At 55.8% G+C, this 16178-nt stretch overlaps 1 protein-coding gene across 1 annotated transcript in view; it reads right to left on the bottom strand.

Moving 5' to 3' along the window:
- Nucleotides 1-16178, bottom strand: part of CAMTA1 (calmodulin binding transcription activator 1) — an 841285-nt gene that overhangs the window by 239541 nt on the left and 585566 nt on the right. Inside the window, exon 6 of the mRNA XM_024749943.1 lies at nt 13659-13730. Coding sequence (XP_024605711.1) covers nt 13659-13730 — 72 coding nt within the window. The remainder of the gene's footprint in view (nt 1-13658; nt 13731-16178) is intronic.

Here is a 16178-nt window from a genome sequence, read left to right on the forward strand (position 1 = left end):
CAGGTCAGCCCGACCACCAAGCCCCTGGCCTTTATAGCTGCTTCAAAGCTGGGCGACTGGCAGAGAGGCCCTTTCAGGCCTCCCTGGGGCAGAGGCTCGGCCTCCTGGGGAGCCTGGTGGCCTTGCCCGCCAGGGGGAAGGGACTCTCCAGTGCCTCGCTACAGGCAGAAGGCACCCACCTCTCGCACATGCCTGGCCCAGGACTGGGGACGTGGGGGTAGCACGGACCCTGCATCATCTCTCAGATGAGCTGGTGGTGGCCCTGGTACACCGAGTCTAGGGTCTTGAGTGGCTGGGCCTTCTCTCTTCTGCTTGGTCAGGCCTGAAGCAGGTGCCAGGGTCTGCGATGATTCAGCCCATGACTAAGTGAGTACTTACTACCTGTAAGGGGTTGGGCCAAGCCTAACGGGAGCTGACACCTTGCAGCTGCCATGGGTTTGGCTCCACTTCAGAACAGCAAAGCCCTCTTGGGCTGTCAGATGCACCCTGATAAGCCAGCAGGGCTTATATTTCCCCTCGGGATGACTGGAAGTGGGCCTTGGCGATACATCCACACAGGTATGATATCAAAACCAGTCATCATGAGAGGAGGTCAGTACAAGTGCCGGATGTTTGCAATGCATTTGAAATTAAGAGACCAGCATCGTATATATATATATATATATATATATATATGGCTATATCAAAACCTCGTGGTAACCACAGATGAAAAAACCTATGACAGATATACACACAAAAAAGAAAAAGGAATCCAAACACAACACCAAAGATAGTCATCAAGTCACAAGAGAACGAAAGAGGAAAGGAAAAAAAAAGACCTACAAAAACAAATCCAGAACAATTAACAAAATGGCAATAAGAACATACATTATCGATAATTACCTTAAATGTAAATGGATTAAAGGACCGGTACACACATCGTCTATGGATCAGATCGCCTCGGTGACAGAGGGACGTGGGCTCCCGGAGCAGCTGTGTCCTGCCACCTGCCCTCAGACTTTAACCCAGACAAGGGACCTGAGTTGAGGATACCCCCCCGGGGGTCTCCTGAAGCCCCGGCCCTCCAGCAGCAGGGAAACAACAGAGAGGGCAAAACGAGACCCACGGGAGCTAATTTCTTTGCAACAGACAGCCTTTTTCTGAGAACTCTGTCTTCAGGTTAAGAAAGTTTTTAGCAACTCAGGATCAACAAACCTTTCTGCTCTGGATTTCCCTCTCCATCCTCTAAGCTAGCCTCCCACAGAATTCTCAAGTCTCGTGGCCCCAGGATAACCCTTCCAGGGCGTACTCTCCAAACTAAGGCCGGTGGAAAGAGCAAGACTTCAGGAGGGATGGCGGGGAGGAAGGAGAGGGCTGTGCTGTTGGAAGACCCCAACCATCCTGATCTCTTTACCAAGTTTTGATGCTTGTCCTTGTGGGGCATAGCTGGGGCCTGGGCACAGCCACGGGAGGGTCTGGGATCATCCCCAGGAAACGGGGACCCAGCCCTGAAGCCGCCTTCTGGATGTGGATAAAGTTTATTCACACCCACCCAACAAACATGGACTCCGGTGCCAGGCATGGTTCTAGGCACCAAACACAACATAATGCCCCTGCCCTCGAGGAGCTTACTTCTGAAGGATGGGGTGGGGCAGGAGGATAGACAATGAATAAATAACATAGCTGATGTTGCAACAGGGTGGACGAAGCACAAGAGGTTTCGCTGAGTGAAAGAAGCCTCACCCAAGAGTACTTGCTGGGGGACTTCCCTGATGGTCCGGTGGGTAGGACTCTGCCCTCCCAGTGCAGGGGGCCTGGGTTCAATCCCTGGTTGGGGAACTAGATCCCACACGCATGCCGTAACTAAGAGTTCATAAGCCGCAACTAAGAAGCCCATATGCCGCAACTAAACACGCCGCAACGAAGACCCAGTGCAGCCTAAATTTAAAAAAAAAGTAAAGAAAAACAGAGTACTTGCTGGATGATTCCATTCGTATGAAGTTCTAGAACAGGAAAAACTAATCCATGGCGGAAAAAACAGGACAATGGTAACCTCTGGGACATGGGCGTGGGGACTGACTGGGAAAGGACAGGAGGGAACTTTCTGGGGTGACGGTAATAGTCTAAATCTCCAGGCGGGCTTGGGTTCTGTTGGTGCGCGTATTGATGGAAACTCATCAACTAGTATGTTAACGTTTGTGCATCCAACTGTTTCATTGTGTGTAAATTTTCAAAGCAAAAGAAAAGAATTGCACTTTAAATATTGAACTCTGGTTACCGACATGCGTACTCTGCTCCAGTACGTGTTGGGGGAGGCGTCCTGTTGTCTGCAGCTTCGTTTGAAATGCATGAAAAACAAGTAAGTCGGATTTCTGGAGAGACGGACGTGTAAGTGATAAAACAATATAGCAAAATGTTGAGAGAGTCTGGGTGGTTGGTATAGGGTGCTTGTAAAATTCTCTCAACTTTTCCGTTTATCTTAAACATTGGATAATAAAACGTTTGTTGGGGGAGCAGAGTGGTTTGCAGGAGAGAGAGGGGAAATTAGGTGGGGCGTCAGGAGGGGCCGCTACACAGAGGTCTGAGTTTAAAAGTAAGGCGCTGACTGGTGAGGTCAGGGTACAGCTATACGTGTGGGAGTCATTGGCATAAAACTGGCATGTGAAACTGTGGACCTAGGTGAGAGAACCCAAGGAGACGGTGAAGACAGAGAAGGGAAGGCCTAGGAAGCTCAGGGACATTCCAAGATCTAGGGCTTGAGGAAAAGGGGTGCGATCTGTAAAGAACGAGCAGTGAGGGAGATAGCCAGCAGCAGGAGAAGAGAACATTCCAGAAAGACGGGATGGCCAACCTTGGTAAGTGCTGCTGGGAGGTCCGAAAAATGAGGGTGGCAGTGAGGTGACCTTTGGGTTTTGCAACGCAGTGGTCACCGGTGAACTGGAGACAGTCCCATCATGGCACGGAGGAAGAAGAGGAAAGCTGGAGGTGAGGGGTGAGGAAAGAATGGGAGGTGGGCAAGGAGCGAGGATAACCAGACACATATCCAAGGAGGACACTGGTGTGTCCGGAAAAGGAGAGGGGAAAGCTCCCAGGAAGTCCTGTCCATTTGGGGGGTGGGGTGGGGATGGCAAGAAGTCTCCTTCAGCACCCCCAGAACACTTTCCTGGGAAGAAAGCAGAAGAACTGAGGGGGAGGTGAGAGGGGGAGGTGAGAGGAGGAGTGATGCCTGTGTGTACCTGCGTTTACCTGTGCACACCTGTATTCACCTGTGCACACCTGTGTTCACCTCTGCATACCTGTATTCACCTGTGTATACCTGTGTTCACCTGTGCACACCTGTGCACACCTATGTACACCTGCATTCACCTGTGTACACCTGTGTTCACCTATGTTTACCTGTGAACACCTGTGCATACCTGTATTCACCTACGCACACCTATGTACACCTGTGTTCACCTGTGTTCACCTGTGCACATCTACGTATACCTGTCTAGCTAAAACTATTTGTAGTGAGTCTGGGGTGTGTGATGTGTCTCACCTGGGAATACCTGCATCCCGGAGCCACCGAAATAGTAACGGTGGTAAAAGCAGTTATGATGTGACATTGGGGGACCAGAGTCTACAGCACCCCCAGGCAGGCCAACTTCACGAGCTGGGTGTCCCCGGAGGCCTAAGCGAGTGCTAATGTCCACGCATGGAGCTTGTCACCAAAGACTCGCATTTTCCATTTCACTCTACCAGACGACAACTGAATTTCATTCTTGGCCCTTTGAGCTCTTTCAGAAGCAAAACAGAAAGTGTTTCCTTGAAGCAAACTTTTGTCTTTTGCTTTGGAAACCGCACTTTCCCCTTTGCTCCAAAGAAGATTAGGATATCAAGGACAGAATGTCAGCTGAAGATTACACGAAAAGGATAATTAAACAAAAGCCCACATTATAAGCCACCTAGAAGAGAAATTAAGCCGCTTTTGCCTTCTCCCCATCTTTGAAGGATGTTCTGTCGAAGGCGAGCAGGAATTGTTTGGCTTGATAAATAAAGATAGTAACCAAACTGTATCGCCCATTGTTCTGCCTTTATATTAAAAGCAATCGCTTAGCCAAGCTGACAATACACACCATGGATGCATAAACCCCTCTGCAGACGGAAGGATTAAGAGGCTGACAAGGTCTGGATACTAAGACTAATTAATAATTTCCATCTCTAAGGGACTGCAGCTCTGGCAGCTTCGTTCTTCCTCCGTCTCCCAGCCTGGCCCGGGCAGCCCCGTCCTCTAAGGGAAGGACAGAGGGTTTTCAGGATGGGCCAGGATAGACGGTGGTCAGTCCTAGCGGGGCAGAGAGCCGAGGGGGCCCTGGGGAAATGGCTGCAGCAGACAGACAGCTGGAATGTGGAGGTTGCTTCTCACTGACCGAGCAGAGGCGCAGAGTAACTTAGGGAACTGGGTTTGCCGTCACCTGGTCGCATCTGTTAGATAAGTATTTTGCCAATTGAAAGGTGGTCTGGATGGGACCTTCTCAGGGGACACCCCTCCCCAATTATACCCACCCACCCAATCCCCTGGAGCAAAAATGGCTGGAAATAGTCACAACAGAGGGATGAGCCAGCCACCATTGCCTAGGGCCAAGCATGACCCAAGATCTCTGTGGGCATTGGCTCAGTTCATCCTGCCGGTGACCCCCAGAGGGAGGTATTTCATGCCTATTTTATAGACACAGACATAAGATTCACAGAGGTTAATTCACTTGACAGAGTCACGTGGCTAGGTGAAGGCAGAGCTGAGTTCAAATCCAAACCGTGGGCCTGGAAGGACCACGGGTCCAGGGGTCCCAGCAAGTAGCCAGTGGGAAGCCTGTCCGGTGGCTACAAGTTCTCCCCCATACTCAGGAACCCCCTCGTCCACAAGGTAGGGGCAAAGCATCCCACTTCCCCAGAGGGCTCCAAGAGCCCAGGCAGCTGCGATTTGCAAGGTGAAGTTCAAGTAGCTGAGACCTGATCACAGGGACTTTCTGGGTTGCTCCCCCTGCAAGGTGACCAGTGCAAAACCCAACCACCCGGGCACGCCCCTGTCCCCGAGGAGGGGACCAGGATGAGAGAAGCTTCTGGAAAATGCCCATTGACTTTCCATAGAGAGGATAATGGCTGCTTTGGGGGGATATATTTTCTGGAGGCTTTAGGTGGTACAGCAGAGGCTTTGGCATCGTAAATTGCAATCAAGCAAAGATGTCTAAGAAGGAACTAATATCGGCCCTGCTGCGCAGCCTTGGCAAAGATCCTGAAATCTTAATGGAATTGAGCAATTGTTTGTATAGTGCCGTAAATTCCTAGTGTCTACCTTATCTTCTCATCACATTCTTCAAGGTACATTAAATGGAGAGAGAAGAGGAAGCTGCTAGATAGAATAAAACCGGAACAAGGAGGCAGCTCCAGAGACATCTGTCGGAGACCACAATTCATTCCCACACGTGCCTTCTCCGTCGCAAAAGGCCTTCACCACTTGCTGCTTGTCTGCTCCTGTCTCTGCGTGTAAAAAGCCTCCTGGTGGCTTATGAGCTGAGGCTCTGGTCTAATTACCGGTCCCGCAGCCATGCTCCATTTTGCATGGTCTCTGCCCTGCTCCAGCCAGCAGCCCCCCTCACCTGTCCTCCAGAGCCAACACCCCGTCTGGAACCCTGTCCTAGTATCCCTGGCCCCCCTGTACTTCTTTCCAGATTTTGTCCATCTCCATAACTAGCTAACAACACAATCGCTTGCTGGGCCGTGGCAGCCCTGACTTACAATGGCTATTATTACTGTTACTGATAATAATCATGATGGAGATGAAAGGCCACCGCTCTCACTTCAACCTGGAGAGGCGTTCACAGCGGTGACGAATGTGCAGCCTCTGGTCGGCCGGCCCCATCTCTCCTGGTCTCTCCTCCTGGGCCCAAGCAGAGATGGGGTGCACGTTCTCCCCTTACGGCCCCTCCAAGTCACTTGACTGGCTCCGGGGTCTGGGACACCTGTCCTGAGGTCTTCTTCTCAGACAGCCCTGTGCCTGGTCTGTGGACCTGGGGTCCCACACATTCCTGTCACTGTGCACTGTGGCCCAGGCCTGCCACGTGTGAGAAAGGGCATGGAAGAACATCCCCGCCCCATTCTTCCATCCTTGAGCTCACCTCCTCCTCCAGGAAGCCTCCCCTGACCACCCAGCCCACTCTATGCCCACTTCTCTGGACTCATCGCATTGATGGGCTTCTGGTATCACCTACTAGGCACATAAATTCAGGGTCAGAAATGACTTTGGCGCCACAGGGTCCTTCACCTGCCTCTCCACACAGGAGTTCTACCCAAATGCTCTGGGCCTGGAGGCTCCCTTCTCTGTGCTGCCCAGTCCCCGGGAGGCTAGACAGAGCTCACTGTCAGCTGGGGAAGGACGGCCAAGGGTGTGGGACAGAGATGCAGCACCAGACTCTCTTGTCCTTCTTGACATGGGCACCGACCCCCAGAGGTTAACACATCCAGGACCTGTCAGCTACTCACCCGTCTCGTCTCTGCTCCTGCCCCACCCGTGCCCCTTGGCCCGGGCACTGTGGCCTGTGAGCTCCAGAGGATGGGGCCGTGTGTCTTTAAAGGGCCTGGACAGGGCCCTGATTACCCTAGTCTTTGGGGGTCCCAAATTCTCCTCGACCCCCGTTTTCCTCTTCTGAAAAAGTCAGGGCGAATTTGCCCAGTCCTGACTCCCTCCCAGGGCAGCCGTGAGAACCAAAAGAGCTGGACCTGGAGTCCCCACCACGTGCCAAGGGCCACCCAGTGTCAGGGCTGTGCTGTCCCTGAACCTTGCCCCAGCCCAGCCTGTACGTGGCACCTGCCACATCCTCCATATGGGGCCTGCAGGATGGAGCACAGAGGGGCCGGCTGGCTGGGGGCGTGTTCCCCTCCCCACCAACCCAGGCCCAGGGGCCAGGGACTCCTCAGGCACCAGCTCGCTTCTGTTACCTGAACCACGTGGGTCAAAATGCCCCATTTGGGACAGAGAGTCAGCCTGACCGCAGCGCCTCTGTCACTCTAAGCCTGTGAGGGGTCGTTCAAGTATTTTTATGAAGCTATAATATCTTCCATTAAAAAAAAGATGAAAGAGAGAGAGAGAAAGAAAGGAAGGAAAAAGGTGGGGGGAGACTGTCTCCCACGTCTCAGGGCTGGCCTCCTGGTGGAGCCCAGCTCACCCCGAGTGGAGATGTCCCCCCATTAGGATAAGCCTGGAGACGAGGGGTGAGTGCAGACGCCCTCTTCCAGCTGCCCCGCTGGGGATCCTGGTCCCGTCTGGTGACCCAGCTCACCTGCAGGCCACGCTCAGGGCTGCAGGGCTTGGTCCCAGGTGGCGCCACGCTTCCAGATAGAGTGAGGGGGACGATGGCGGGGGGGCACATGGGTTGCAAAAGAGCCGATCATTCCCCAGATAGATTTCAAGTCATTTTGGGTGGGTAGTGGGCACAAGGGACATTTACAGCCATGACAGTGTCCCCACTGCAGAGGAGGGTGGCAGGAAGGAGCAGAGGTGTCCTGACCATTCCCGCTTTCGGTGGGGGCACTGTGAGAGGTGAAGGGAAGATGCCAGGTGGGGATCACAGGGCTCCCTGGGGTGTCAGGATGTCCCCTTATAGGTCCAAACTGGGACTGATGGCGTCAAGCTGTCCATCATCTATGTAGTGCTTGCCATGGGCCACGAGCTGGGCTCCACTGTCACGTGCTCTGTGTTTCATGTGTAGGGAATTCTCACGACGGTCCTGTGCAGTCCACGCCGTTCTCATAACCATTTTACTGATGAGGAAACTGAGACTCAGAGAAATGTGCTCAAATGCCAGAGTCAAACAGCCAATGAATGTTCCCCTGTGTGACCCCAATCCCACTGTTATAAGAGGTTCGGACAAGCACCATCCCAAACATCTGCCCACTGATTGCTCCGGGTGGGAGCGAGAATGGCGGCCTCCGGGCCACGCTGCAGGGGCCGGGGTTCCCTCTGCCTAACACTCCCACCACCCCACCTCACCCCAACTTTGCTACCTGAGGGAAGCGATGAGATCGGAGGCGCCTTCCTAGGGAGCCTCAGAGGCACTTGGCTCAGAGCGAGGCCCTTACATCCACAGACGGGTCTGGGGTCGATGGACAGAACCGTATGCTGAGGTCCCGTGGGTGTGGTGTTGGGAAATGTCCCAGGTCGGGAGGGGAGGCCCTGAGCCCACGTGCTCGCTCCCTGCACACTGAGGACGAATAGGGCGCTGCTCAGCTGCCTTTGGCGAGGCTAAGGCCTCGTTCCGAGGCGAGGAGGCCCCAGGGGCACTGGTGGCAGGAGAGGGCCCTGAAGGAAGGTGGGGCTCCCTCAGGACAGGCTGGTGTCCAGGCCCGTCTCTGGGGCAGAAGCTGAAACTGGACCGTTCGCTACGATGGCCCCAGAGGTGTGCAAAAGGCCTTCTCTGGGGCCCGCTGGACTGTATGAGACATTCAAGACCCCTAACCCTAACCCTAACCCAAACCCTAAACCTAACCATGGCCCTAGCCCTAACCCTAACCCTAACGCTAACCCTAGACCTAACCCTAAACCTAACCCTAACCCTAGCGCTAAACCTAACCCTAGCCCTAACGCTGGGAGGTCTTGGGCCACTGCCTCCCCCAGGCAGCTGCCCTTTAAGTCTCTTCCTCCTGGCAGGAGAAATGTCCTCCTCCCAGGGGCCCTGCTTGGGGGGACCCCCCCTTCCAGTCCCGGTATTTCTGCCTCGGGAAAGCCTGCTCTCAGGACGGGGTGGGCAGAAGTTGACCACGCTGAGGGTGAAAGGCCAGCTGGGGGCCCACAATCCAACAAAGGGATCTAGAGCCTCAGTTCAAACTCCCAGGCCTTGCGAGCCAGGTGGGGAAGTGCGGCTCTCACGGGCACTTGTCGGGGAGCCTGGGCTCTGCCCGAGGAACACTGGGGTCTCCCTCCTGCCCTGGGCAGCGAGTCCTCTGGCTGAGGCCTCCCTCCACTCCAGGGTGGGGAGCTGTGGAGGGCCAGCGCAGCCTGGAGTGAGCCCCCTCGGTAAGCTGGCTCTACGCCCAACGCCCCTGCACTCTTCTGCACTGCCTCTGTACTGTGGCACTCGGTGGAGACGAGCCCCCTGCACCCACTGTTCCTGGGGGTTCTGGGCTGGCAAAGCTCAAGGTCAGGCAGGAGGCAGAGTGTGGGGTTGAAGGGCAGCTGCCCCTCCGTGACTGCACGGCCTGGGACCAGGTGCTCGAAGCTGTCTCTAGCCCCTCCCTATAAGAAGGGTAACAATGGCAACCCGGGGAGAAGAGACGGGCACCCTGGGAGCCTGGTCTTCTCCTGGGTGACCCGGGGGCCCGTGGTGCGGGGCCGGTGCACTGCCTGGCCCAGGTGCCAGAACTTGGAACCCAAACGTCTGCCACTCTCAGTGATCCAGGAGCCCCCAGGCTTTGGGGTCCCCCCAGAAGCCCCAGGGTCCCTGTATTTGCACAGCAGCACTCAGGGGCCTGCAGGCCTGTGTGTGAGCTGCGGGGTGGTCCAGGGAGCAGCGCCCGCTGCCTCTGGCCCCGCGAGCTGGTCTCAACAGACACGCAGCCCCGAATGAATGGCGGTGGCAGACACACAGGACACACCCCCTGCTTCACTTGAGCGTGGAAAACATTCATTAAGCATTTTAGAGGACAAGGGCAAAAAGAAAAACACTCGTTAGAAGCAGAAATCGTTTCCAAACGAGCCATACAGAATCTGCTGGCGAGTCTGGCCTGACGTGGGGGCTTGTCCTCCTGGGGGAGGGGGCAGGGGGAGGGATGCACAGAAGGAGGGACTGTGGGGCCCCAGAGGGGTCACAGAGGGAGGCAGGAAGGCCCGAGCCAAAGCACTAGAAAATCCCAAGAGGAGAGGCCACGGCGGCAGAGACGGAGGCCGAGGAGCCTGGCTGTCTGGCCCAGCGTCGGAGCGGCCCAGCCTGCAGGAGGGGCTGCACCTCCAGGGCCCCAGCAAGGCTCAGGGCCTGGGAGGATGCAGTGATAACCATGTTCAAGGCCCCGGGAGGCAGAGGCAAGAAGGAGCCTGATCCCAGCCCGGCTCCTTCGCTGACCGGCTGGGTGACCCTGGGCCTGACCCTGCCCTCTCTGGGCCTCAGCGTCTATCTAGGAAATGCAGCAGCGGAGCGTGGGACAGCCTATAAGGGCCCTGCCAGCCGTGACACATGGAGCCCTCAGCGGGGCCGCTGATGTGAGGAGAGGAGCAGCGGGGGCTTCTCAAGGCCCCAGGGCCAATTCCCCAAAGGCCCGTAGAAGCAGCCTGAGCTCGGGTCCTCTGGGGTCTCGAGATGCTGCCCGTGCAGGTGACCACGTGGTGCCCACGGGGCACGGCAATGACCTCGGGTGCCATGGCTGAACAGGCTTCAGTCCCTCCACTCTAGGGGAAGGCTCTGGTTCCTCAGTGTCTGCCAGCTCACATCCGGATAAAATATTTATTAGCGAGATAGAGAGAGAAAGAGAGAGGGAGGTGGCACCCACCCGCACAGTCAGGTTACTCGGAAGCTAAGTGCGCTGGCCCCTCCCCTGTCCTGTGCAGCAGGGGCGGGGCAGGGGGGTGCCGGCCCCTCCAGATCTGGCTGAGGCTCTGTGCTGGGCCCTCAGGGGAGACGGAGGGAGGCAGGTGGCTCCCTTGGGAAGCTTACAGTCTGGCTGGAGAGGAAAGCCAGGTCTGTGTGGGTAGGGTCCCTGCTGTGCTAAGTGGCCTTGGGATTACAGAGGAAGGAGAGGCCGCTCCGCTGGGACGGCAGTGGCTGGACGGGAGGGGCTGCTCCCAGAAGAAACTCTCCTTTATCCAGAAGCCCTCCCTCCCTCCCTCCCTCTCCTCCTCCCAGCCCCCTTCCTTTCAGGGGGCTCCCCCTGTCCCCGCCAGCCCACTAGCCTGGGGGGGGGTGCGAGGGGCGTGGCCACCCAGTGCGCCCTTGGTCAGCAGCATGTCATGCTTAGGGGACACGCCAGCTTCTTTGTTGCCTATTTGGCCCCCGAGTTGCCTCTTCCTCGGCTCTCACCCCATCACAGTGCCCTGACACTTCCACTCCCACCCCAAGCCTTTTTCTTGGTAATTGGTGTCAGAGACAAACTTGGGCCAATTTCCACCTGGGACAGCATCTCATGGCTTCTTGCCTATTTAATATCAGAGAAATTAAACCTGGCCACACCGTCTTATCCCGGTCTTGTAATTAGCATCAGAACCAATTGCCCAGAGCAGGGGGCTGGCCCTCGAGCTCCAGGCTTCCGGGGGCGGGACTTGCGATGCGCTAATTGCCTTGGCTTTTCTCCTTAACCTCCTCCTGCCCAGAGCTGACCCGGAAGCAGGAGCCCCCCCCGCCCGTGTACCTTCCCGCTTTGTCACCTGCTCACAGAAACTCGGGGACGCGGAGGCGGGGGTGGGGAGACAACTCCCCAGGGATCCGGAGAGAAGATAAAGATTCAGATTAGCCCTGGAGAAACCAGATCTGTGATCCCGGCCTTTGGGGAGACTCGGGTTCCCCGCCAGCTGGAAGGTAACAAACCCAGACGCACACGAGTCACCCCAGGTATGTCTCCAGCACGCAGTGGCCAGGATCGGAGCACCAGGGAGGGGAGGGCTGGGGCAGATGAGCAGCGGCCCCCACTCCTTGCGTGGCCCCAGAAACAAAGCAAGGGCAGCCCAGGCTGAGAGGGACTTGGCTCAAGGGCCCTGAGTGAGTGGAATCCAGTTTGGGGAGCAATCGGCTCAGACTCCAAGGCGGCCCGGTGGCGTCTGAGTCCCGGGGAAGGAGATCTACTGAAAGCCACAGGTGCCTGAGGGGATGGAGGCGTGGGGGTGGGAGAGAGGTCTGGAGGAGAGAGAGGAAGCAGCCTTGGAGAGCCGACAGCTGGGGCTGCCGGAGGGGCGAGCTGGCAGGAAGCTGGCCGCGGGGGTGTGGCTCCCTCAGGAGGGCAGCAGCCAGGCTGGGCAGAGAGAGCAGAGCAAAGAGGTGTTCCGATGGGGCCTGAAAGCTGAAAACACCAGCGTGGGACCTGAGGGGGTGGAGGTCCAGGAAGGAAGGAGCTCACGAGGGCTGCTGGAGGTGTTTCTCTGGCAACACAGAGGTGAGAAAAAGGGACTAAGGAGAACGGTTGTGTCCTGGAGACACAGGGACATGTTCTAACTGCACCAGATCTCTGCTGTCAAGGAGGAGCCCACTCCCACCTCCTGCAGCCACGGAGAAGACCCTTGACCAAATGGCAAAATGCCTTGGGTCCATTCTTATTAACAAGACCTGGAAAGTAGCATCCCAGGATTACACTGAAGGTCCCTTTCACAAGGACGCAGGGCTGAGCAAGTAGAAAGGCAGGTGTTACCACGCCAACCTCCGAGGGGGACAGACCCGGGAGACTATAACGGGCAAGGTGTTGGGGAAGCCACGTCTGCAAGTCAGCACCTCGTCTGACGGTCTCAGGTGCCACCCGCCAATGAACTTGAACCACAGACAATTGTTTCTGGGAACTGAGGAGAACAGAAGCGTATGGTGGCGTGGGTAGGGGGTTGGTTGGGGGAGGTGAGGGCGAGTTGATGGACAGAGGGCCTGGGCTAGGTGTGGACACTGCGGCAGCCCTGTGCCCAGCAGACACCTTCCAGGCCACCTTCCCTGGGACCGGCGGCCCTTCTGCACCCCATGGCATGTGCAGCTCTCTCCTCTCAGAACACGTGCCATGAGCATTGGCGGGGGGCTTGCTTTCCCAACTGCTGGACTCCTCCCAGCCGCGTCCCCCAGGTCAGGGAGATCCCCTGACCCCTGAGGCCCAGGCTAACTTGGATGCAGAAAGTGAGACCTCTGGGGGGAAAGGCCAGAGGCAGCAATTCCTGGGCAGAGGCAGTAGGAAGAAGTTAGGGTGATGCTGCCGGGGCCCCCCGGGGATGTGTTCTACAGAGAGCAGCTGCAAATCAGAGGTTGAGCTTTGGAAAGGACCCAGGTCCAGGCTCGCTGGGCAGACCCCTCAGACCTTCCCACTCACAGCAACACCTTCCACAAGCAAGACGACCACCAACACAACCAGTCGGCTGTTGGCTGGGCGGCCTCTGGGCTGTGCTCCAGCGCCATGGACAGAGATCTGGGAGCCAGGCCTCCCTTGGAGCTTTGGCGACTGGGTGGCTCCTCCACCCCTTTCTCCATCCTGCTCCACAGCAGACATCACAAATCGATTACAGAGCTCCTTCCCTCTGAGCCAGGAGCTCCTGGTCTCCCAACAACCATCCGAATCTATCCAACTACAACTGGCACGACTCTGGGAGCTGATTCTCCACGTGTGCTGACGACTAACCCACATGCGGTTTTCAGTGCAAAGGCTCTTCGCAGTCAGGGGCAGGTTGCCCACCCAGGCTTTTTCCTGTCCTCAATCAGAGGAAACCGAGGCACCCTGGAAGCAGCTGGCAGGATGTTATCCTCATGCGGCGGGCAAGGACGCCCCCCACCAGGCTTCCTCCCCTTGCTGACATCTGACATCACACCGGGCCGGCCCCGAAGCTGGCCTCAGCGCCACACGCCGACAACCCTAGGAAAGCTGGCCAGGGTGCCAGGGCCTGGGACCGCCACACGCAGGAGCCCCACCCCACTCAGCTCCCTCCGCAGACCCTTCCCCAGCACCGGAGACGGAAGAAGAATCCAGTCCCAGCCACCTACCTGAAGGAGCCAGTAGCACCTCCGGTGGAAGGTGGGGATGATGGAGGAATGGACATAGCAGCCGTACAAGCACTAGGGAGAGAGGAAAAACGAGAATTCAGTTGGAAAGAGGGAAGGAAGGGAGGAAGACGGCGCAACAGAGAAGGGGCAAGAGAGGGCCGCGGACGCTGCCACCCACCCAGGGAGACCGAGGCGCGGGCGCCTCCACATCCGGCTCCAGGACCAAGGCTAAGGTCTGGGACACACCTAGGAAGCACAGCTGGGAAACACCAGTGGGCAAACACGGATGGACAGCTGGGGTGCTCAACCTTGTGAGGGCCATGGCGGCACGTGGGAACCCGGAAAAGCCAGGGGCCACAGGAATGCACATATGTATACATTTTGCCTATCATTTGAGGGGCTGGGCTTTACCCTGACGTTCATGCATAGAGCCTGGGTTAAGACCCCTTGGTGTATGGGGAGGGACGGAATTGATTCAAGCACACACACACTCCAGACTTTTCCCAGCCAAGGAGGGCCGTCCCTGGCAGCCCTGTCTGGTAGGAGCTCCAAGGCTGGGGGGCCAGGGAGGGGCAGCACTTCCTAGGACTGACTTCCAGAGCTTGGGACCCTTTGTGCACACCCCGACTTGCTGGTTTTTATTTACGGTTTTCTAGTCACATTTGTGTTTGTTCCAATTATAAACCTGCATCTTTTACAGATGGATTTGGTTTTAGAGACCTGCTAGAGCCAGATTGGAGAAGAAGGTGGGTGAGGATTTAAGTTCAGGAACAGCATGTAGAGGGGACATGAGGAGGGACAGCTCTCATGCAGCTTGTCACTTGGATCCAGGAGGGTGGAGCTGACTGGTGGGACAAGTCAGGGGAGCACACCGTGCTCTGGGCACCGTGGGGGCTTGCCTGCTGGCAGGGGTGAGAAAAAGGGACTAAGGAGAACAGTTGTGTCCTTCCTGAAACTGAACGGTCAGAGACTGAGTGGGAGGAAATTTGGCCTTTTCTTATTTTCTTTCTTTTTTTTTTTTTGCAGTACGCGGGCCTCTCACTGCTGTGGCCCCTCCTGCTGCAGAGCCCAGGCTCCGGACGCGCAGGCTCAGCGGCCATGGCTCACGGGCCCAGCCGCTGCGCAGCATGTGGGATCTTCCCAGACCGGGGCACGAACCCGTGTCCCCTGCATCGGCAGGCGGACCCTCAACCACTGCGCCACCAGGGAAGCCCTTGGTCTTTTCTTTTTGAGCCTCCAATTCCAAACTAGAATGAGCTCCTTCTATTTTCCTTGGAGTTCCCCTAGCTTCCCAAAGCACACGTTCCAGAAGGGGTGGGGCAGAAAGAGAAGGCAGGACCACTGAGCCTCAGAGGATGAAGGATGCGCAAGGTCTTCCCTTCCCCTTTCACTGTAGTCCCCCAAAACCGACACCAGTTCTGCAGAGAGAAATGGCCGGCAGCTCTGCATTTGCAGTTTTCATCAGATATTTTTCACACTCCCAGAAAGACCAAGTGCAATTTGGTTTGACTAGGAGTCCATTTGAGCCTTGCCTGTCTGATTAACAGAGTTGAAAGCGAAATCATTTTGGACTGTGGGATTCTGGCTGCAAGAAAATCAGATTTCCAATATGTTAGAACTTTTACAGATTGCTGTCAGCTGGGACTTAAGCCCTGTACAGACCAAACAAACAAAGCGGAAATTAATTTAAACGACTCCCTTGCAATTCTTGCCCACGAAATGTATTTATTATTAAGAAGGCAATATTCTTTCCTGACTTTTCTGGTTTTCAATAAACTGTGTGTTTCTTTCTTTAAAAAAAAAAAAAAAAACAACTGATAGCTCATTCCTTCTTGCCGAAGGAGACTCGTGTTTGGACATTTTCTGTGAGCGTTTGGTTGCAACAGATGAGCAAGCCACCTGCAACTTCCATCAGCCCTTTTCCTTTGTAATTGGGGTGTTCTCATGGGCAGTTGCGTTGCTTTCACTCATGCAGTGAGCCCGATGGAGGGAGACAAACTGTTGAGAGAGGAATTCTCTCCGTCTCTTTGAAGTAAAAGGCTTCCCATCTGCTCCTCCTCACTGTTCGTCCCTCTCGAGAGTTTGCCGTGAATGCCCTGCTTCACCTGTCTCTTTCCCTTTCTACTGCTTTTTCTTGAACTTGAAAAGAGCACGGTTGATTTGCAGCACCGTCTCCCCCTTCATTCAATGCGTATCTATCTGTGTTGGGCTGCGGCAACCTTGAACCTTGTACTAAGGAGTCACTGAGACTCTACTGAACACCAACTGCGTGTCCCTCCTGTGAGAGCCCAGGAAGAAAGCACAGCCCGTTCTCCCCCAAGACACCCCAGCACCCCCCTCTCAGGCACCCTCCCCACCCCAGAACCATCCAATAAACAGAATGATGTTAAAAAGAAAAATTGCTGTTTCTACATCAAGGCTCATGCATTTTAATCAGAGGAACCCTCGGGGCCTCACTCAGAACTTAGTCTATTTTTAGATATATACTGTAAACACCCTGGCGATCTGATGTCTCTGGTC

Source organism: Neophocaena asiaeorientalis, unplaced genomic scaffold, assembly GCF_003031525.2.
Source record: "Neophocaena asiaeorientalis asiaeorientalis breed wild unplaced genomic scaffold, Neophocaena_asiaeorientalis_V1.1 scaffold275, whole genome shotgun sequence".
Lineage (NCBI taxonomy): Eukaryota > Metazoa > Chordata > Mammalia > Artiodactyla > Phocoenidae > Neophocaena > Neophocaena asiaeorientalis.